The sequence below is a fragment of the Platichthys flesus genome, chromosome 16 (genome assembly GCF_949316205.1).
Source record: "Platichthys flesus chromosome 16, fPlaFle2.1, whole genome shotgun sequence".
In the NCBI taxonomy this organism is placed as follows: Eukaryota; Metazoa; Chordata; class Actinopteri; order Pleuronectiformes; family Pleuronectidae; genus Platichthys; species Platichthys flesus.
The window spans coordinates 18,760,656-18,783,916 of NC_084960.1; the positions used below are offsets into that span (position 1 = coordinate 18,760,656).

A 23,261-nucleotide genomic window follows, 5' to 3' on the forward strand; every position below is an offset into this window, starting at 1 on the left:
AGGCCCAGTGTCTAGTCTACGCATGTACGGTTTTATATAATTGTAGCTTGACAGCAGGCATAGATACACAGACTCCATACAGAAGAACTGTCCTTTTTGCATATTGCATATAAACTAGACAATTTATTTAGAAGAGGAGCAATCTATTAAAGAGAGAGAGGGAGGGAGAGGGAGAAAGGCCAACTACCAGGGTTGATTTACGCTCCATTGACGCTTTATCAGGCTCGAAGAAAAGGTCCGGCCAATCAGTTTGCGCCGGACCCCCCCCCCCCCCCCCCCCCCCCCCCCCCCACACACACACACACACACGCGCGCGCACGCTACCCCCCTGCACTGTGCGAGACTAGGCTGTAGCACTTTGTTTCACTATAGTGAGCAAGTTGTTGGGAAGGAAGGGGGCTAGAGGAGAGAGACAGCGAGACAGAGAGCGAGAGAGAGAGAGAGAGAGAGAGAGAGAGAGAGAGAGAGAGAGAGAGAGAGAGAGAGAGAGGGAGGGAGGGAGGGAGGGAGGGAGCCAGCGGAGGACAGAACAGAGGAAGAGAAAGAGAGGGGAAGAGAGAAACTCTCGTCATGTCCCTCTTCTTGTTCTCTGTTTAGTGAACTCGCAGCGTTGCGCAGATAATGTCCGAGAATGTCCATTTCTGGGACTTTGAGCAACTATTACGTGGACTCCATCATAAGTCACGATAGCGATGAACTCTCAGCCCCGACTCGCTTCCCCAGCGTCCAGTACTCCGGCTCCAGCTCCGCAGCAGCTGCGGGCGGGAGGCAGCCTGGAGGCGCTGCGCACCCGGAGCATCCCCATCCAGACTCGTACCCATCCTGCAGCTTCCAGCCGAAGCCCCCGGTCTTCTCGCCGTCCTGGAGCCCTTTCAGCCCGCACCATGGTGCCAGTGGCCTCCCCACCGTCTACCACCCGTACATCCCAGCTCAGCACGTGCCCGCCGCGGACACTCGGTACCTGCGGTCGTGGCTTGACTGCGCGCCGCGCGGCCCCGAGTCTGTCCCGGGCCAGGGGCAGACGGGCCAGGTCAAGCTGGAGCCGCAGCTCGGCCACCTCGGCGGAGAGATCGCAGCCAAAATCGGCGGGCAGCACCAGCACGAGACCACCACGTACATCCTGGAGTCAACTTCCACCGCTGCGCGCGAGCTGAGCCTCCATCCAGCCGCCATCCCGGGAGGACGGTTCGAGGAAAATAAGGACATTTGCGAAGGGAGTGAGGACAAAGACGGCCTGGATCAAAGTAAGTTATTAAAGCAGGAAATAGCGCGCCACAGAGCGAGAGAGAAAGCGGGGAGTGGGAGATTGTAAATGCTTTTAATGCCGCCATAAAACAAGAACAAAGAGCCGGAGAGCCAAAGTGCCCCCACCTTCTGCTCTCTGCGTTTACTGGGATATTTGGCTCGTATCATCCGTGTTTTACCAGCGGGCTCCTGTGGAACAGATTACCACGCAGCGATGCTCCAGAGCTGCAGACTTTTCTGTGACGTTACCTCAAACCCTCCGCTTTGCACAATTTCCATTTCCATTGATCTGGCAAACACGAGCAGCAGTCAGCAAGTGGTTGGCAAATAACTTCAACTTGCGAGATAGGTATTCTTAAAAAAAAGGGTGATTTAAAAATGACACCGTGGGAGTATCAGCCCAAACCATCTTGACAAACCTAAACATGATATGTGTGTTAGGTGATGCTGTTACTTACATGATACTTTGAGACTATGTCCAGGCACTCAGGGGTCGTTAGAGTGGATTACCTGGCAACAGCCCAAAGCCAACACATAAAGTGGCTTCATGAACTAAACAACATATTATTAGAGAGGATTATAATATGGGGGGAAATGATAGAGGTCCCCCCGAACGCTTTTTAAGTGGGAGTTAGCAGCTCAGAAGGGACGTTATTTAACAGCAGGTGCTCAGTAGAAAAAAACTAAATAAGGAAAGTGGAGGGGGGTAAAGAATTATAATACTCAGATCTTTTTTCTGGGTTTTCTGCTCTGCTGCTCTTCATCTTCATCTTCATCATCAGATCTCTCTGTGTGACAGCAGAGAACGGTGCTGGGTTTGCGGTACCTCCAGGGTGTTGCTGGAGTTAATTGCCGGGGCATGTGCACTCCTGCCTCGTTTGAAAAAGTACCAAGCGGTTCGTGCGTTAGATTCATTATTAAAATGAATAATTTGGACCAAACCAGATCTTAGTATCTTTAAGTCACGCCGTTTATGCCCGTGCACAGCACTCATGCTATTGTGTCCTCGCTCCAGTACGTGTCCCTGTGCAACAATAAGACCAGTCCGAAGGAACATGGACGGGCTCAGTTATCCTGTTTCGTAATGCAGCCAGACATTCAATAGTTGATGTTTTGCTTTGCTCTGATATTAATCTTCAGCCAACAACTCTCAATAATTTCACTTTGTGCATGCGTGAACGCGTATGTGCGCGCACGGTCACATTTCCACTCAACTGCAACGGAACTTTTCTCTAGTTGTGAACATAATAATAACAAGAGGGATAAACCCGCTCATTGCGCCTGCGCCTCCTCTCTGTCCATCAACTGAAATGATCCTCTGTATATGTCATTCACATACGCGCCCCAGTGCTCCTTTAAAAATCATAAAAATCATAAAAACCATAAAAGGAGTCAGGTCGTCCATCACTGGCCCGGCGGCTCGGAGCCGCGGAGCAGGAGACATTGGCTCTCTATAGACTCATCATAAGTCAGAGAGCAGCGGCGTGCGTGGACCTACTCTGCCGTGCGGGACTCGGCGCCGCGCACATGTGAGAGGAGCGTCAGTCTGGACCTTGAAAGCGCGAACACATGCACACAGGATCTTCTGATGCTGCTCCGGTTTGTAGCAGTGAGCACATGGGCTGGGGACAAAAGATTGAAGCTTTGACTTCCCTTCACGAGAAGAGTTCAGGGAATTAGCTGACATTTACTCTATTATTACAAATTAACATTAAGAAATCCATTAATCATATACTTACAAGTTTAATCATATTTATTCAAACCATCGCTGGCTGAATATTTATATTCCACAACTTCCACAAAATGTTATTATAGGCAGCCTCATCTCGTACAGTCGCCTGTGAGTTGCTGTTTTAATCATCTGCTCACCCTGCAAAGATAATAATAATATTTTACCTGTCATGCAGTCGCAATCATCCTGATATAAGGCCATGCAGCGTTGGGCCAGTAACACGGGTTTGCTCTGTTTTTCTGCCATCACTCGCACAAACAACAACATTTAATCCATCATGCATGCGCCGGCGCGCTTGACTCAGTCGGAACCACTTTTCCAAAATCCCCTGACTTATTTCTGGTTGGAACAGGAAAATCCATTAATTTATTAATTTTTCTCTAAATTTGGTTTCTTGTATTTTCATGAAGCGAGGTTGCATGTGAGCGGGCTTTGTTCCCCTCCCTCTAATCCCGCCGGATAAATCTCCAGGTCTGCCACAGGAGTGTGATCCATGTGCATGAGCGCGTGACCGATTGATCAGTGTGCGTTGGTAGTGTGTGTGAGTGCATGAGGAAAGGAGAAGAAGGGAGTACCCCCCTTCCCAACACACACCCATCCCCCATATTGGCCTTCAGAAGAAGAAACACAAATTGTAAACATTCACACACATCCAAATGCACACTTTATTACTGGACTGGCACATACACACTCACACAGACACACATTTGTCTCTCCCTGTTTTCCTCTCAGACAAACATGCATACATAAACACTCTCAGTCACCTTATTACAGCAACTGAGTGAGCTATCCATCAGAGAAGAGGGCTAGTTAAGGGCTGGATGGAGCCCATCAGCCTCCAGTCTGAATTATTAGACTTTCCACCAGTATGTGCCAGTCTGGCTGCAAGTGAAACATACTCCGCTCAAACCAGTCTCCTTTACTGGATACAGTTTAATGCTATTTCTATTGTTCGCATGGCAGCCATTTTGAAAACACGTGGACATATTTCTCTCTTGTGCCGACCAACACTATCATTTCAATACAAATGGCTCAGAGAGGCCTCGGTTTAGAAGCCGCTGGTGTTACCAGACCAGTCGTATTTACAGTGTGTCACCATTAAGGGAGGGTGGTTGGAAAAACACATTTTGCTCTGTATGTGATTGTTTGTAATTGGCTGTGTTTGGATATATTGCTTCGTGTTGTAATGGCCCAGGCCCTGTGACAAATTCTGTTTTGAAATAGATTTATGTTTTATCTAAACATATGTAACAAAAGTCCATATCTTTTTTAAATGCTCATTAACTTAGCCTAACAGCTTTATGGTTAAAGGTCCAGTGTGTACGATTTAGGGGGATGTATCAGATATGGAATATAATATACACAATCATTGATTGATAGGTGTAAAGTAAAATTTGTCATGTTTTTACCAGCTTAGAATAAGCCCTTTATATTAGGTTTTCTCTAGCAGAGTCAGCCATGTTGCAACTCCATGTTTCCATAGTACCCCGGATCAGATAAATCAAACACTGGATCTCGAGGGGGCCTTCTGCATTTTTTGTTTCCCAAAGGCCGCTGTGGCTTTTCTTATTTTGCTTGAAGGGAGTGGTATTTAGATGGTTGCAATAAGTCACTTCTCCACTAGATGGCACTAAATCCTTTACACTGGATCTTTAAAGGTATACCAGTTTTGTTTAGGTTAAAAGGTTTAATTCTTGCGTAGTAGGACATTGTAGACTATCTAACTTAAAGTAGTTTATAGCATAAACACCGGAAACAGGAGGAAATGTGTAACCTACTATAGGTAACCAAATCCACCTACAAGCACCAATTAAAGCATTCAATTATTTTGTTTAATTCGCGAAACAATCAAAATGTAGAATTAGCATGTTTTGGCATCTAAACCCTTTCAAAAAAGTCCTTTGTTTTTTCTGATGCACATTAGAATCTGAGAGTTTGAATTTCCACTGTCTTATTGGCTAACCAAATAAAGGCAGCGTGAATAACATCAGTTGAGTTCTACCTTTAAAAATATCACATCCTGTTAAAGCTGGCTGCCAGCTACAGATTCCCTTTGTGTCACTGGTGCTGGGCAGCCATCCAGAAAAAACTACAAGGTTACACTTCAGTCTTGGTGTTGCTGCCGGGGCAGAGAGAGAAAGTTATAACCCCTGAAGTTTATTAAGTTATAATGCCAGGTGAACAACCCACATTAATTGGTGTGTAGCTGGTGGTGGCTGGGAGAGATTGGTTGTAAGGGTTGAAATGGGTGGGGGGGAGCTTGGGGGGAGGAGTAAAATACGACTTCAGGAAATGTAATAACGTGCCTTTGGGATATATGTGGGGTCAGTTTCTGGAACTATTAGGGTGAAATTGCAAAGGGAGCTAGAAAGAGCGAGAGAAGGAGATGGGATGTGGTATTAGTCTTGCAGCCGTTTCGGTCAGTGTTTCCATGCATTCATCACCGTGGTCACTCTCTGTCAGACTCACACACACACACACAGACACACACTCACACACACACACACACACACACACACACACACACACACACACACACACACACACACGCACACAAACACAGGAAAAAGGCACAATTGGCCAACAAGAGAACATGTCGTGCCGGAGGGCTATAATAGGCAGCTTTACAGGAATATCAATCTTTTCATCCATGTGCCTTCTTGCTGACATGCAGGTCAGGACTTCAGGTTTCATCTGCACAAGCTACACCAACACCTACATTCTTTCTTTTTCGACAACCCCCCTTACTGTCCTGCCAGCCCTTGAGAAAGAAAAGTGTAGGCCATCCACCATCACCCCTCACCACCCCACAACTGGCTCGTCACCCTGGTGACAGCCACGGATTCCACACAGCTTCGAGGGTAATGGATGGTCTCGGAGGTGATTGTACACCCAGGGGATTCAACGGACCCACTCTACTGTGTGACAAAGGCGCTGCACATCCCCATCCCACCCCACCCCACCCCACCCCTCGCTACACACTCCGGCCTCGGCTCACCTCCTTACCAGGCATTATTTTGTCCTGAGATGAAATCGATCCTCTACATGCTGGCCATGTGGGAGGAAATTGATTCCAGAGGGTATTAAGGACGTATTTACTGACGATGGCTGCTGACTAACTCAGCTGTGGGGGGGTGGGTTTTTTCCCCGTCAGGGGCTGACATAGGCTGGGTGATGTGATGCACACCATTGGCAGCCATATTAGCCCCCAACAGTTGAGTTCCAAACTTTGAGCCATTACAACAAAGTCTCTGTTTACACCAGTAAACATTCAGAAGTGCTCGCAAAAAATTCCTCTTGGCCTAAAAGACACCCAAAGAGTACAGATCATTAGCGTCATGTGGATCAGACAGCTCTCATAAATTCAATCACATTCTTGGAGCGGGGCTGGGCAGACACAGTGTGTGTGTTTGAGCAAACCAGTATATTTGAGTTGAGTTTATTAATCACATTCCTTTACTTCTAATTTTGTTTGCACTACATTCTGTAAAAATGAACGTTAATATCAAATGATGATTTCTTGTGCAATTTTCACCTAAATTCGATTTTGATAAGATTTGTTGGCTGCGATGGATCAGGTCCAGGTTTCAGTGTGTGTCACGATGTGTCCACAAGCTCATTGACTACTTTTGATCAGAAAATCAAACCTGTTGGACAAAGGATTTTATGCTGATGCTTCCATACAGGCCTTACTCTCTGTCACTGAACCGTGGACTGCAATCATAATAACAGAAGTAATAAGTGTTAATTCAATAGAAACAGTGCAATTACATTTGTAGTACAATGCCATAACCAGGAAAACGCCTTGCAGCAAAGTTTCAGTGGAGCCAACACTTTCCTCTGTGCAATTTTGTTAAGTGCTGCCAGGAAAAAAGAAAATGCAAATCAAAGAAAATGGGAATACTAAAACTAAAGTCCATTGTAATAATGAAATAGAAAGTCAAAGATTCCGCTTAATGTGTTCAGAAATTTGACAAACAAAAATAAAATAAATTCTTGATTCAGTCCAAATCATGATTATAGTAAAATCTTAAACGTTTTGGGTCAAAACTATATTTTTGGCTTATATTTGATAGTTTAAATGTAAAATAAACATTTAATTTTGATGCAATACTTTGTCTTACTTACTTAACTTTTAATGGTGTCTCGTGTATATAAACGTTTTAACTACAAATCCAATTTGTTTCATTTTCCATTGGAACTGTTCCTACATACAAATCCCAAGTTGCACATTTACTTGTCCAACATTTAAGTCCAGAGCAGAATCTACCCTAACATCAACTAACACTGCTTCTGCCCATGGTGCCACACAAAACAGATCTTTGTGTCGAACTGGGAGAAAGAGGACATTGTTTCAAATGTCATATGCAGTTGTGTGAGTTGCCTTAGCATTACAGCATGCATGATTGTCATCGCAGTGAATTATTACCAGTGAAATTGAAGACAGACGAAGCCTCCACCCAGTATCAGTTAGGGGAAAGACTGGCTCCTCAGGGAGCGACACACCAGCTCAAATCCTGACTGCATGGCGTCAAAAGGTGCTGAAGATCACACTTGTGATGAGTGATAAGATCATCTGTTCTGCCATGTTAGGCCTGAGGACTGTGGCAACATTTATCATAAGAACAGAAAATCTCCAGTATAACACTATGCAATGCAGAGCTGATCTGCTCCTGGCTGTAAGATATCCCCCTCTCGTCTTTATTTATGTTTGCTTGTAGTCACACAGCAACAAGGAGAAGCTTTTAGACCTTGATGGAGCACCAACTGATTTAGATGACACATATTCCAGTATTGACTGTGATGGTCAGACTACATGTCTGCTGTGCTTCATTCAGTCCGGCTTGGTATAACAAAAACTGTGACTCTTCTTATACCAACCATCTATTGTCTCCAATACATCCCGACTGGAGTCTCCTCTGGACGTCAGACTTGTGTCTTGCGCCAGATTGACATTGTACTGCTGACTGAGACGGTTGTCAGCGATAAAAGACGAAAAAAGAAACAGCAACTTTTAAGAAAATGGTTCCAGTGTGGTCTGGGTTTGTGCTTTCCCTGCCGTCATAGATGCTCTGTAAATTTTTATAACAGTTTTATTTTTCTTAACTCTTCAGTCTATATTTCAAGAAATAGTCACCTTTATTGAGAAAGCAAGAATTGTAATATATTTCATTTTATTTCATTTCGATCCTATTTGTAGGTTATATGAATAAATGATATACAGACTTGTATAGGCTGGTGGGAGATGTTGCTGGCATTACAGACCTATGATCGAGAGTGATTGATGGGAGGAAGAGCCTGACCAAACCACATGGAATGATTGCTTATATGGTTAAAGGTTTTATTTAGAAGATGTAAAAGTGGAAATCAACCAGAACCACCTCTCGCCTCTCTCTCTCTGTCCCTGAATGGGTTTTAAAATGGAAACCTCTCATCATCTTAGATTAATAATGAGTTTTATAGTGGCGCTGCACTGTTCAGAAAAGCTGAGCGGCTAAAACAAGGCAATACCTGCAGGTATAGCAATGTTAAATGGGTTGATATACAGTCAAAATGAGCACAGAGATGTTTTCTTTTAAATCGTTGAATGGTCCTCCAAAGAGCCCTCAGTGCTGCAAGACTCACAGCGAGCTGCCTCATAGCTGAGATGCCTGCTGCTTTGCAGAGGGTAAATGTCGATAGCTCTCAACCCCAAACCAGACCCAAGCCTCCCAAACATGAAGTCTCTGCTAATTACATTGGTCTGAAAGCTGTAAAGAGGGGTGGTGAGTGTGTGTGTGTGTGTGTCTATGTGTGGGGGTGGGGTGTAGGAGTGGCCTGGCAAACAAGAGATTTTGACAAAAAGGACGAAGCAATTTTCTCTCATTTAAAAAAGTGAAGAACAGCACATTTTAAAGCCTGTCATTTGCTATTTGCGTTTCCACAATGACAGAAAAGAGTTCTGTTCCGTTTTCTCCATCACAAGAGCATTGAAGACTCTGAGGGGGCAGGATGGGAGCTGAGCGCCAACACAGATCCTTCATTTCACCACAACACCTCCGACGCTCCAGGCAAAACCTTGCAGGGTTCATAAGTCAATGCATGTGTTTGTGCTCAGACAGGGTTCAGTGCAGTCTACTGTGTGACCTGAGTTAGAGTCGCACTGCATCTTATACACGCGTAATGAATGGTGAAGGATGAACACAAGAAATATTTTTCCTCTAACCCCGTCAGGGTCGTAAATCTGCCAGCACTTATTAATTTAGCAGCAATCAGAAGTGACGCAGTGACAGCGCGCTGAGCTGCAATGTGATTATCATTCTCACGCAAACAGAAAGGGGAGGAGGAGGAGGGAAACGTATCGGGCCTGTCAAACATCTTCGCTGATGTGTTTGCTGTCATCATTTTTCTTTCTTTTCTAATAACACTCGGAACATCTTCACTGACCCAGTGGTTGCAGCATCTTCTCATTTTTTCCTGAAGGTCACCTTCAAACCGAATCCCAACCTTATATAAGCATACATTAATATGTTTCTAAAATGACTTATTGCTTTATTTTTAATGATCGAGATTAGGCTGTTGTCGGTTCTCCTAGTGCTGTTTCCAGAGAATTATATTTGTGTCCACTGTGTTTTCTGCACGTTGGATGGAACAGGCCGTTTGTCTTTCATGTGCTGTCCAGTTGTGTTAAAGCTGTGGCCCCGCTGTCCCCATAAACCCAGGTTATGCACCGAAGTGTCAAACGTAGATTCAGGCGTTTGAGAAAAAGTCTTGCTAGACAAGGTTCCGCAACTATTACACACGGAGATCTGTTGTTTTGATCTTCGAGGGAGCGTTTTCTGGCCTGGCTCTGTCCTGGTTAATGTTGTCAGACACACAATAGGAAGCATATGTGGATTTATTCTTGGTATATAACAACTTTTTTGTCTCTTTTCCTTCTCCTCTTCCTCCAGATGACCCCTCAGCCAACTGGCTACATGCTCGCTCCTCCAGGAAGAAGCGATGCCCATACACCAAATACCAGACTCTGGAGCTGGAGAAGGAGTTCCTGTTCAACATGTACCTCACACGGGACCGGCGGCATGAGGTGGCGCGCGCCCTCAACCTGACGGAACGGCAGGTGAAGATCTGGTTCCAGAACCGGAGGATGAAAATGAAGAAACAGAGCAAGGAGCAGCCCAAGGACTAGCGGAGCTGCCTCACAACACATTCCCGACCATAGACTGTGAATAAAGATGGGCAACACGACTGCTCCACAAAAGTGAACCCAAAAAATCTTGATCACCCCTAGTGGCTGACTGCAGTATTGGTCATAAAACCTGAATCCTCCTTGTTAGCGGATGGGGCATGGACCAAACTAAAGAGTCAAAGTACACATACATTTTGTTTTCTCAAAGATGGTTTCTTCACTATACGATCACTCCTGCACAGACATTTCTACAAATGGCGGGAAGGTTGCAAGATGGCGGCATCCGTCTCCGAGATATTTCAGCTTGCTTTCTGTACAATGAAAGTGGCGACGTGTCGTCCATCTTTAAATACAGTCTATGACTCCGTAGCAAATTCATGCACACTCATGTGGTTTGTTCAACATAACACTATAAAGGCAACAACACAAAATGGCCTTTCCGAGAACTGCAAACGTAGCCTGCTCCCACAGACCTACTGTTTAATGTACAACTGATCAATTGCTCAATTGATCCCTAACATGGGGCGAGGACTCGTCCATATAAACACAGAAGTCTTAACTGCCATGACGGGAAAGACAGAAAGGGGCTGAATCTGAAGACTTTGGACTTCTCTGAATTTGTGTTAGTGCTCACAACATCCAGACCAACATCACTTCTTCATCGTGGACATTACCGTCGTGAAATGGCTTGGACTCCATGTAAAACGTTTTTTTATATAAAGAGGTAGCTTTGTGGCTCCTGCATATTCCTAGTTTAATATTATGCTATTAATTAGACTCTGGTAATTGGCTGCATTATTAAAGGAAAGAAAGCAGCAAACCGCTTATACTGCTGCTCCAGCAGTCTGGAGCGGGGGTTGGGATGGAAGTGTGTGTGTGTGTGTGTTGGTGGGTGTGTTGGGGGGGGGGGGGGGGGGGGGGCGGCAGCTACAGCACAGACGGAGTTTTTTTCCCATCAAGCACTACTCTTCCTCTTATTGGTTATTTATTGTCCCGTCGCTGACACCGGAGGCGCGCGAAGGTGCTGAAACCAGGGTTTCACATGACCATTAATAAGAAAGGGGGGGGGGGGGGTATTCACACACACACACACACACTTTTCTTTTCCTTTTTCTCTTGTTTATCTCATTGACGGGCGAATTTGATTGGAAAGAGCCCGATGGTCGGCGTTGATACAGTCAGCGAGCCGCCGTCTGTTTCCCGCTTGCCGGCCTAAGTAATGAGCACACCCCGGAGGAGAAGGAGGAGGAGGAGGACGAGGAAGGTCGGTAGTCATGAGGGTGGCATCCGTGATCAACCCGACTCAGCAACCGGGGATGCGATTAGACTGCTGTCGATATTTTAGATCTCCCTCCCTTCTGCTACCTTTCCGGATGTTTTATGCGCCAGCGCCATCTTCGCCGAGACCCGTATCGGCCATCGACTATTGTCCTTTACGCGTTTAGTCAGCCTCTCGCCGACAGGGCGTACCTGGGTGGAGATGCATTTTGTTCTTCTGGTTAGTTTAAAAAAAAATATATTTTATATTATTTTAATCGCGCATATCAGTGTTTAGATTTTGGCTTCTTGCAAAACTGGGTTTGGGTGTATCCAAGTCAGATTTACTGAGGTGAACGTGGCCCCAGTCCTGTGCTAGACGATAAATAACGAAGATACAGTTTGCTCGCTTTTTATTGAATTGAAGGATTCTGGGTAATTTGGAACAGTACAATGTCAGACATCGTCACCTAACGATAGACTGGTCAGCCAAACAATTCTTCCATCAAGTACTATTATTATTATTAATATTATTATTATTATTATTATTATTATTATTATTATTATTATAATTATTATTATTATTATTATTAAGGATTTTGCTGTAAATATTTTCTAAATGTTCATTTCAGATTCTAGTGCGCGCAAAGTCCATGAGCGCACGTGGCAAAAATAGTCCCTAACTTCTCTGGCACTGTCTTTATTCATAGCATTTTAAGAAAGAGTCAGCTCTATTTTTATACATACAATGCGATATATTGTGTATTACCTGCTATGCAAGGCAGTTCTCTCCATTTCAGGAAAATAATTACAAAAAAAACTATACAGTCACGACGGTTTCAGAGCGCAACCCGGAGCCAGAGCGAAACGTGCGCACACGTTTACTGAACTCCTGTTTTTATTTGGTTTTATTTTATTTTTTTTCTAAAGAAGCTTGTTACGAAATTCTATCACAGGATTTATTCGCACCGGTCTCCTCCTGTAATTATATCGGAGTATTACGTGGTCAGAAGTGGAGTCGGTCGCAGATGTGACAGTGGAGCAGAGGCCAGGCTGGAAGGCCGAGCGGCCGCCGCGCCGTTATGTGGAGTGTCGGCGCAGTTAAAGTGCGTCCGATGGCAGTTTTATGGGCGGATCATAAACAACACATTGGCTTTACAGCGTTTACAGCGCGGTGTGTGTATGTGTGTGTATGTGTGTGTGTGAGACACCACTTTCATTTACCAGCAGCAGAACATTTTCCTCGATGAGCGGCATCAAATCCCCTGTTTAGGAGTAAAACATGTTTACACATCTCCTCGCATGCCTCAAGTCATTTTTAAGACGTACGTCATCGTTTAGCTCTTTGTGTGTTACATCTGTGGGAGGGGGATGTTTATGGGAAATTTAAAAACGAGTTAGTAGAAGTTTTTGGTAGGAAATGTTCCTAATTTATTGTATATAATGTTAGTAACCTCGTCTTTCTTAATGGAATGAGTTCAATATGCTGTTTTGTCTTGTTGGGACTAGGCATCTTATCTTACTGTGATATACAGACGATTTCTCTCTTTTTTTGTCATGTGCCCTTTAGGTTCTGTTTGTGTTTCCCATGTTGTTGTGCCGACTGTCTGGATGATCTGTTCCCAAGTCAGTCTGACGAGCTCTGCCTGTTTGGTTTGTTTATCACTAACGATGCTAGTGGAGCCCCGATGAAGCCTTTTTTTATTTCCATTACTGAACCTGTATCTACCTGCTCTCTCTCTCGCTCGCTCTCTCTCTCTCTCTCTCTCTCTCTCTCTCTCTCTCTCTCTCTCTCTCTCACACACTATTTACTCGAGTTATTTTTTTCTATTCATGATAAATATGGACGCAGCTTTTATTTTTATTTTCCCTCTGCTTTTTAATGAGACAAATCTAAGCCATGTGGCCGCAGCGGAGGCTTTATGAACGAGCAGGAGAACTCCAGTCCCTCTGACCCTCTCCTCCATGTGAGATGTCCCAGTCCCTCTCTTGTATGTTTTATCTATCTTCTTTCCTCTGTGTTGTTGTCTCTCGTTTATTTGTGCCATGGCACTGCTGATGCTGGATTCCTAATAAAGAGCTGACTTTACAGTACCACAGTGCGTCATCTCAATGTGTCGCTGCTTCTCACGGCAAATTAAAGAAAAGTAGGGGTGGGTGGGGGGGATCCATTTGTGATTTATTACCGAAATCGAACATTAAGACCATTTCCTGTATGGAGGGACCTCTGGTGTCAATGTGGTCGCCATGGGGGGGAATGTTGCATAGACAGCAGCTCGGCTTTCCTTCTGGTTTCTTCTCTTCAAGCTTCTCCAAATTGAAGTTGGGTCTCTGGGAAAAGACGAGGAGGAGACCGGGACGAGCCAGCATGTGTTTCAAAGATGTGTCTCATTCCAGTTGCACACTGATGCTTAAAGAAGAGGGGCGTCTGTTTGGCTGCCACACCAAAAGACTGTCATAAACCCCTGAACACAACCCCCCCCCCCCCCCCCACCTCTCCCGCACGCACACACACACACACAGATGATGAGTGCATTCATTAGCTGCGTCGTCATCCGTCCATTAGGGGCTTGTGAAGGCGCTGAGGTTCCTGTGTTTGTCTCTGCACCAAATGACTGTGATAGACACAGGGTCTGCGAGGGGCTGTATTTCCTCTCTGGCTTCTCACATGACGCGCAGCCATTTATGATAATGCAGTTAATAAATAAAGTTGGAGTAGCACAAGTAGTAACAAGTTCCCCCCTTTTATTTTCATATCGTGGCTACTGTCCACGCATGAAGCCCAGACCGCCGTGCTGCGAGGTACAGAAGCTGTAGTGACTGCTCGACACTGCAGACTAACATTGTGGAGTATGCACACAAAGGTGCCTTCAGACATGCGCTGATCTCCGGATGACATTCTCCGGAGGGGCTGGGTGTGAGAACAAATGTCCGACATTCTCCAGAGTCTCTCCTGCCAGCCCACTGGTAAAAAAAACATGCGGAAAATGTTCAAATCAGACTCAGTTTTATTTGCCATATGTACACATACTAGGAATTTGACTCCGGTGTGATTGCGCGCAGAGTGCGATCACAGATAAACATATTAACAACACAACTGCCATGTGCGAATAGAGTTCAACTGCGCAGGACAGCACAAAATGTGCTAGGGTGGACAAAAAGTATTTATAGAAAAATGAGCGGACAACAGGAGATTCTCCACAGGATTCGCCATGAGCTGGTTCATTTTAACACAAAAGATGAAAAGACTAAAACAAAACACAAAACACACAAAAAAAGAACACCATAACATGAGATAGGAGACACATTAGTTTCATTGGTCATTGCTTTACACAGGGTGGCAGCTACAATCTTTGAGGTCACATGTCCCCCCCCCCCCCCACACACACACACAAAAGTTATTTGTGGTCAATTTGGTGTTATACTTTTTTAATAAATGGTTTACCACTATATTATTACCTATGTCTCCATCTTGAATTTATTTCTTCTTCCAGAATGATTTGTTTGCAAAGACGTGAATACAGCCTAAAGCCCGGTCATGCGTAACTGTAAGGATGTGTGAGTTTATGTATATAGAGAGTGTGTGTAGTGGTATAGTGTTACTCTGGGCCCAGGTTGCAAGAAAATTTGCGATATCAGCGCAGCCCAGCTCCTGTTAATAATCAAGCGTTGTCAGCAGCAGGAGTAGCAGTACAAGCTGGATTAATAGGTGCTTTAGCAGTGGCACGAGCATCTGTCTGTGTAGCACTTAACTTTAACATCCCTGTTAAGAATTCATCAGCAGTTCACACACAAATAGCTTGGAACACACTATGGAGTAACAAATGTAGAGAATCATCAGCAATTATTACACCAACTATCAAGCATCTGTAATTAGTTAATAAATAGTTAATGATAAGTCTGTGTATATAATGTATGATTACACAATAAATGAAACATCATGTTGTGTTGAAAATGTACAAATCATTCACCTGCACATTTTTATATAAATCATAACATGAATAAGTTATATGGTCCATCATTAAATAACTAGTTATGTTGTTATGGATGCATGCGGGGTTAAGGGTGTTGACACTGACGTGTTTGTAAACCATACTAACTGTTCCTGCAGCAGATATAGAGTCACGACAGATAAACATAAAAAAATGTGTTTTATCTGCCTCTCAGAAACCCACTGATTAGTTTATACTTCATGTGGCAGGTGAGGTTAAAAGAAAGGGAGATCCTTATTTCAGTAGCAGTATGTGAAGCCGCAGCACCGTGAGTCATAAAAGACAGAGAAAGACGCCTTCTTGCATAGAGATAGAAACCTGACAGCAAACAAAGTCTCTGCACAGCCTCTCTCCTTCACCCTGCCGTGCCGGGCCCCAACCAATGAGGCATCAGGATTCAAGCAGATCTGGGCTCAAGCCCCAACAAAGCAGTCCCATAAACCATCTGTGGAATTGCGGCAGATGATTGTGATACTTCTCTAAGGTCTAGCAGGGCTGGAGCTTCATTAAATCCAGAAGCCCTGCGATGCTCTCTAAGGCAAAGGCCTGCCCACAGCCTCAACCAGCCGTCCCAGGGAAGGAGGGCTGCAAGCAGGAGCCTCACACAGCAGCATACGCCAACGTCAGGTTATATATGTGCACTTATGGAGGCAGAGGAACACCATGGGGGACGGTATGGTCACATCTGAGGGAGCAGGGGGAAACAGGAGCAGCAGTTGTGTTATTATGGGCAAAGTGAGAGGAGGTTGTATTTCTATATGTTGCAAGAGTGGGCAAGTCCAAGAAACAGCTGGAGAAGGTTTTATACCCACACAAACATTTTGTCTGTACCGGAAGATGAGTTAGATTGGTAACTACGCAACCGTGGTCGCAACAAATCATCTGCCACACACATTCTGTGCATACAAATGCGAATAAGTAGTTTAACAAGAGCCTTTCTGCAGGTTCCAGTTGCTCTCGTTAAGGACACCATACATGAGAAATCAAAAGTCATCATCTGGCTGTAATATGAATCTGCAGCGTGGACCAACAGAATTCCGGATCAGCCTGTTTCCAATAACATTCCTGGAAATTGCAAGTCGCTGCTCCGGAGTCAGTTGTTGGAGGTGGTAGTGTTGCTGAAAACACAACCCCCCCCCCCCCCCCTCCCTTTTCTCCCCCAACTCCCATCACCCTTTTCTCTGTAAGGATATCCCGGCTGTGAGGCAATGGAAAAACCCAGATTGTCTCATTGCACAGTGATTTAGTTGTGAAGCCGAAGAAGGTGCAGGTCTCATCCTTTCAGTGATATTATCAAAAATTAAATGGGCTGCGCGAGACCAACCACGTGCCGCCGCTGGCTAAATTCATATTTCAGCTCAGGCGAATGTGGCCAATCCAATATGTCTTCAGTTTATCCTCTCATATTAAAACTGAGTCCACAGATAATAACTGGCTCGGCTGACACACTCTGGGGTTGATGTTAGAGTGCAGCGGGCTCTCCCCTGTCCGCTGCACTGAATGAGCTGTTTTACACAGCACCACTTCTATAATTCATCAAGCGGCAGAGAATATCATTCATATTCATACATTTTCTCAAAGAGAGTTATGGTCCCGCTGATACTAACGGCTGTATGGATCAGATCACATCAGCCATTCTGGACTCATTAACAGTTGGACAGCATGCCAAAGGCTGCTGGCAGCCCTGCACATGTTACAGCTGCCTTTGACAGGGCAGGAATAATAATACTAATAGTTATAAACTGAAAAACAAAAATAAATCAGCGTATACATGTTCCTGCCTTGGACTGGCTAGCGATAACAACAACAACCACAAAATAATAATAATAATATGAAATACAAAAATATTGAATAGTTTGTACCTTTAACCGCTGCCTCAGACTGAGTATAACAACCAGAAATACTTTAATAAAATTAATAAAATGAAATACAGAAAAAACAACTGTTTGTACCTGTTATAGCCTTATTATGATGTGCAGTGATCATAATAATATGTATTATTATTATTATTATTATTATTGTTATAATAAAATATATGTACATATATGTACATAAATAAAGTGTATAGGCTATATTGTAGGCTTATAATTATAAGTATACACTAATTACAAATGTTACAAATTGAGTTAAGCAGTGATTATAGGGTTTATAAAAGTCGCTACAAATGTTTTTAGGCTTAACTGCAAATTCTCATATAACTTTTTTCAAGTAGAGCTATTAAATTGCAATGACTGAAAAGCTAGTAACTGGATCTTTTATTGTCGAACTCATTTTGCCAAGATACATATATAAACATGCATGTTAATATTTGTTCCGATAATATTGCACAAGTTTGTTATCTACAATATCGATCATATTTCATAATACATTTTTTCAGTTTTAAGCTGTATGAGAGACGGAATAAAAAATGGGATGTTATTTTGAAATGTTAAAATGGAAAAATACCAAATAATAATACATTTATTTTGTGTGTGATACAAATAATAATTTAGCAGAGGATCTATTTGCACTTGTCGCAGACAGACAGCGTCGTGTTATTTGTTTGGGCTGAGCTTTGCCCCTGTTGGCCCATTACTTTGAAAACGGTTAAGGCGGCGGCGCGTAGCTGCACAACCGATCGCTCCGTTTCTTCCAAATGATTCACATCCATCTGCATTCACAGTGGCTGCGCTGCTGCAGCCACAAATCTCACAGGCGCTTGATTTCTTGCAGCGGCTCGCCCGGCGGAGCTTCGCAGGAGATATGAGGCTCCCCGCATTTATTCCTCCTGCAATTGTGAAACCGCAAGTGGACTTGAGCAGACAGGCCGCCGGGGTTTTTTGCGTTAGTTTGTTTTATTTGAAAAAGAAAAAGAGAGAAAAAAAACCTGATAGCATTTCTCCCTTTGGGCGAATAAAGCACCAGCAGCCCCCCCCCCCCACCTCCTCCTCCTCCTCCTCTTCTTCGTCTTTCTCACGTCAGTTGTTTTGCACACTTGGTGTTTTTGAAGGAAACAAACTGCAGAGAGGAGCAGGATGTGCCGCACGCACCGGGTGTCTGAGCTCACGGCTGCAAAAAAAAAAAAAGAAGAGAGAAGAGGAGTGGAGGTGGGGGATGGTGGTGGTGGGGGGGGGGGGGGGCTGGCGATGAGGGATGCGGGAGCGGATGCGTGCGGGGTTGAAAGAAGCCGCCGCTGACTGTTGTAAAAACAACGAGGAGGAAGAGGGAAAAGGAGAGGAGAGCGGAGAGGAAGAGGACTCAGTGCGTTGCGGCGCAATAAAAGAATATGACGGCAATAAAAGTTTATAGCGTATAAATTTCTGAAGGTTAAGAACTAAACGGCTGTAAAGCAAACACGTCGAGAGAAAGGGGGGAGGGGGGGGCGCTCGAGGAAAGATACACAGAGAGGAAATATTAGAGGTAAAGTTTCAGGATACCCTGCTCTAATTTATTTGGAGGATTTAATGGGAGTGATGGAGCTGGACACGCAGGGAGAGCGCAAATATTAGCGCAGGGCTTCAGATCGAGGAGTGATGGAGGGGCCACGGGACGACACGGAATCGTGCTCACAGAAGAAAATTAAAGTGCAGGGAATAAGAGAGACATTTTGAGCGAGGGTTGTGACATTTTATTGTGTGAGACACATGACACGTCTGCTTCCTTCCTCTTTCCTCCTCCTCCTCCTCCTCTTCTTTTCAGCTTTGGGAGTTTTATGGTGTCGCAGCCGTTTGGCTCTATAGGGACAGTTTTGCTGAGCTGTTGTGTGTGTTGTTTCCAGTCGGACATGTCTTTGTCCCGCTCGGATGCATCCTCAAAGCCGGGTCCCTAAAATCCACCTCTTCCAAAAAAAAACCGTGACGGCAGACCGGGCGTCTTCTCCGGCCTAGAGGGCACAGAGGGCCCAGTGGTGCTGCTCAGCGTCTCCAGATGAGGTCGAACCCTCTGCTGAAACATGGAGGAGCCTCGAGACTGTCTTTATCTTCCAGGATTCGTGTCTGCAGTTTGCACAGAGTCAAATCTGGCGCTATTTTCTTTCTGCATTTCTACCGTTACGTTAGAGGCTCATAGATCAGCACGAGGTGAAACTGAGCTTTTTACAGACGGTTTATAGCCCCACACACACACTCACACACACACCCACACAAGTAACGATCAGGTGGTAACTAAACAGATTCGTGTGGGTTGAAGTGCACTTTCACAGTAAGTGACACACTTAATTCACGTGCTCTTTGTTTTAGTTTGTTGTATGAGGCAAATTTTCTGAAACATTCCTTAAGCAGCCATAAGCTGTACAAATTGATTAAAAAAGGCGACATTATTTTTATACTAAAATACCCCAAAATATATATATTGTTGAATATTTGAATAGCCCAGTAGTCTTGCATTTGTATTAACAGGCCTTTTTATTATTTTTATTTCCTCCCTACAAACGTAAATATGATCAACTTGTATTTACACATACGCGATGACGCTGCTGCAAAAAATAGTCCTCATTGATATTTATTTGTATTATATTGTACCCATAATATTTTATTTTTGGAATAATTTTCCTTTTATTGGGTAAATAATTAGATAAAATTAAAATGTGATTATTTTGGTAGGCTACTTTCTATATTAAGACTATACAAAACAAAAGTTATACTCGAATCCATTCTATTCCTTCCAAAACAATATTTAAATATAAAGACAAATAAAGGAAATGGTACGAAATGCTAAAGAAAATTGTCTAGTTTGTTGTTGTAAATATTTGTTATTCACACTGACAGTTCGTTGGTTATTTAACTAAATGATTTAAAAACAAAAGAAAAACAGGCCATAAGTAAACGAACACTTCCCACTATAATGTTTATAGCCCACTGAATAGTCATATTGACACAGTGTAATAGGCTATAAACGCATTAAAGTAATAGCATTGTTAGCACTGTGTATTTACAAGTTACACACAAAAGCGCAGACTGAGCTTTTACCTATTTTAAACGTGGTTATGCTGTTAGTTTAATTTACCACCGTGCGAGGTAAATATATACGAGGAGGTTCCGTTCTTTGTCCACAGGTTTGCTTGGAGTGTAACCCACAGCTCAGGAAAACAACACATACAGTTTAAAGCTCAATAAAGGCATCAGCATGAGAACAGTTTGGATTATTGTCACATCCCATTTCCAGTCAGACACTTCACTGTACCAGACCTGTAGCTTCCACCCACTCCCACCGATCCCAAACCAACACTCACACTCAATCTCCAATTACAACACATCGTTTCATTTTAAAACAGCTTTTTTATCTTTATGTGCGGACTTAAATATCCACAGGGTCGCCAAGTCCGAGCCGGAGCCACCCCCCACTTCCTCAGCCAGTGGCCCTACAGGTCGCCACCGCTTGATGGCGCCCTTGCTCCACCGCTGAAGCAGGACTCGCCCGAGGCTTCGCCTGCTTTCACGGAGGACACGCATGACAGGGGTCTTCTTTAAAGGGGTCAAACTCGCCCTATTCCTCTTCTTAATGTGTTTTAAGAGGTGGTGCTTTTTAAGGAGAACCGAGGCGACGAGGCCACTTTTGGACTTTGCTACAGAACATCCTGACACTCCAGGCGGTCTCAGGTCGTTTCCACCGCGCACACGCAGGGGATGAAGAGGAAGGGTTGAGGCCTTGGGAAATAAGAACCTGCAGGCGTGCAGGAAATGTATAGATTGCCAGGAAATGTTTATTTTTTCTGGTCCAGGAATCACACCAAGGACGCACGCACCCTTAACGTTTTTTGGCGCTATACTTAGCCGACTGTATGCAAAAATGTGTGAGGGTTATGTTCCTGCTCTGGTGCGAGATCATTTTCTCCCTCAGGCAAAGCATGAACAATGAATGTAATATACACAGAGGCCTTTATGTACATTGCTTCAAATCAGCTCCGTACGAGAAGGTTTAGATTTTACGCACAGGACATGACGCATGAATACGCGCGAGGTGAAAACCCAGTGCCTGATGGTCCCAAATTCACATCTCAGAGTGACACAACTCCACCATGGAAGTGTGAAACACGGCGCGTGGAAAGTTTCAATAAGATCATAATCTAAGTAATAAATTGGAGAAATACTGCGGCAATTGCTGTTCAGGAAGACGCGCGTACAACCAGCGGATTCACCGCAACACTGTGCGTAATTCAAGCAGCTGCTGGCAACATTTGTGCCTCTTGAGTCAGCGCTGTATCATTTGAGAAATTAATTTCCGGTAATGACCTTTTTATTTGGCGGATGTGACCGCGCAGTAGCTCTCAAACAAAGATTATATTACGACAATGAAAAGACGAGTCTCCTGATTCTGCTGCTGAGCCTACAGGAGCCGACGCCGTCCTTTCTTCGTGTGTGGCTGCTCAGAAGGTTTCAGGGCCTGTGCTGGACGCAAATGGAGTCTCTCTCATGGACGAAACAACCCCACAGTTCAGTCTTTTTGGGCTAATCGCTGCACTTCAGGCCATCTTGCTTTTTACGAGCCCCGGCTGTTCTACAAGGCCGAGCTTAACCTTCTCACAACTTATCCCTCGTTAGAAAAACCCTCCCTCTACCTCCGCTGCAACAGGGAGGATCGCAGCCGTATGGAAAGCAGGGCAAAAATGACTGTTAAATACCGGCCAAGGATGAGGCGTTTACGGCCTCCGGTCGCGCAAAGGGCGCATCGTAAAATAACCCCCTTTTTGTTTCTCTGCTGCGGGGACGTAAACAAGCAAACACGGCCCCTCGGCTTTATGGAGCCTCATAGTTTGTTAAAGCGTTTACAGCCACTTTGTCCTGGGATATTACCCTCCCTAGTCCTCCTTACGAGTTTATGGGCATCATATTTATAAAAGTTTACCATGATCGGAGAGCGTGCGCACAGGGGCCAACAGCTGACCAGCAGCATGCAGCAGACAGGGGTGGAATGGAAGGTGGGAAATGCTCCCACAACTGATTTTAGAATATTTTTTAAACCTCAATTACGTTTATAGGCCAGTGCTTGTTAGAGCCGATACCAATTATAATAGGAAGCGCGCACCCCTCCACCCATCAACTCCCCCTTTATACACCGTGTTCCCTGACATTTTCGGGGCCTCATTCCCACGCAGCCCCGCTCCCTCCTCTAAGGAAGCGGAGAGAAATTAATGCGAGCGGGAGGGAGATGGTGTGTGTGCTTGTGTACATTTTGATCAGTGTACAACTCTCATTAAGCCTCCAATTCACCCTCGATGTGGCCGCCCCCCCTCCTCTATCCTTTTCTCTTTTCTTATTCTTCTCTTCCTCTGCATTCTTTACTCAAATCGCTTCATCACAGGCGCACGGAGCTCCTGGAGCCGACGCCGGGAGAATATCATCTAAGGTTGTACGGGCGCGTGTGGGTACAGGCGTAACAAAAAAGAAAAAAAAAAAAAAGAAGAGGAAGAGGAAGGGAATCTAATAGACTCTATGTGTGTGTGTGTGCGCGCTCGTGCACGTTTGTCTATGTGCGTGGAAAAGCCAATGGGATGAAGAGCTGATAATAGATGCAAATTATCCCTGAAACCCACACACACACCCGGGCCAGGAGGAGAGAGAGATAGAGGAAGAGAGGGGGAGAGCGCGCGCCAGAGAAAGCCAAGAGTGCAGAGAGAGCGTGTGTGTGTGTGTGTGTGTGTTTGAGAGAGAGGGAGAGAGAGAGAGAGAGAGAGAGAGAGAGAGAGAGAGCGAGAGAGAGAGAGAGGAGGGAGAGGGAGAAAAAATATGAAACAACTCATTTGCGGAGGAGTAAATCACGGAAAAGCCGTTTGAGAGCGCGACAGGGCTCCCGCTTACAGCGCGAACACCGGAATTGTGATGCGCACGAGCTTTTCCTCCTCTACTCCTTCTTCTTCTTCTCCTCCTCCTTCCTCCTGTTTTTCCGTTTT

At 44.7% G+C, this 23,261-nt stretch overlaps 2 protein-coding genes across 2 annotated transcripts in view; both read left to right on the plus strand.

Annotated features, from left to right (window-relative positions):
• Window positions 1-631: 631 nt before the first annotated feature.
• Window positions 632-10,145, plus strand: hoxb9a (homeobox B9a). Its single transcript, XM_062408631.1, has 2 exons — window positions 632-1,244; window positions 9,910-10,145. The coding sequence occupies exons 1-2, from the start codon at window positions 632-634 to the stop codon at window positions 10,143-10,145; spliced, it is 849 nt and encodes a 282-aa protein (XP_062264615.1).
• Window positions 10,146-23,133: 12,988 nt separating this feature from the next.
• Window positions 23,134-23,261, plus strand: part of hoxb8a (homeobox B8a) — an 8,752-nt gene continuing 8,624 nt past the window's right edge. Inside the window, 1 exon segment of the mRNA XM_062407167.1 lies at window positions 23,134-23,261. This exon segment is cut by the window's right edge and continues 797 nt beyond it. The gene's annotated coding sequence lies outside the window, so the exon portion shown is untranslated.

Coding starts and splice junctions, on each gene's coding strand:
- hoxb9a (XM_062408631.1), top strand. CDS start 632: ATGTCCATTTCTGGGACTTTGAGCAACTATTACGTGGACTCCATCATA. Junction 1,245..9,909: donor CAAAGACGGCCTGGATCAAA/GTAAGTTATTAA, acceptor CTCTTCCTCCAG/ATGACCCCTCAGCCAACTGG.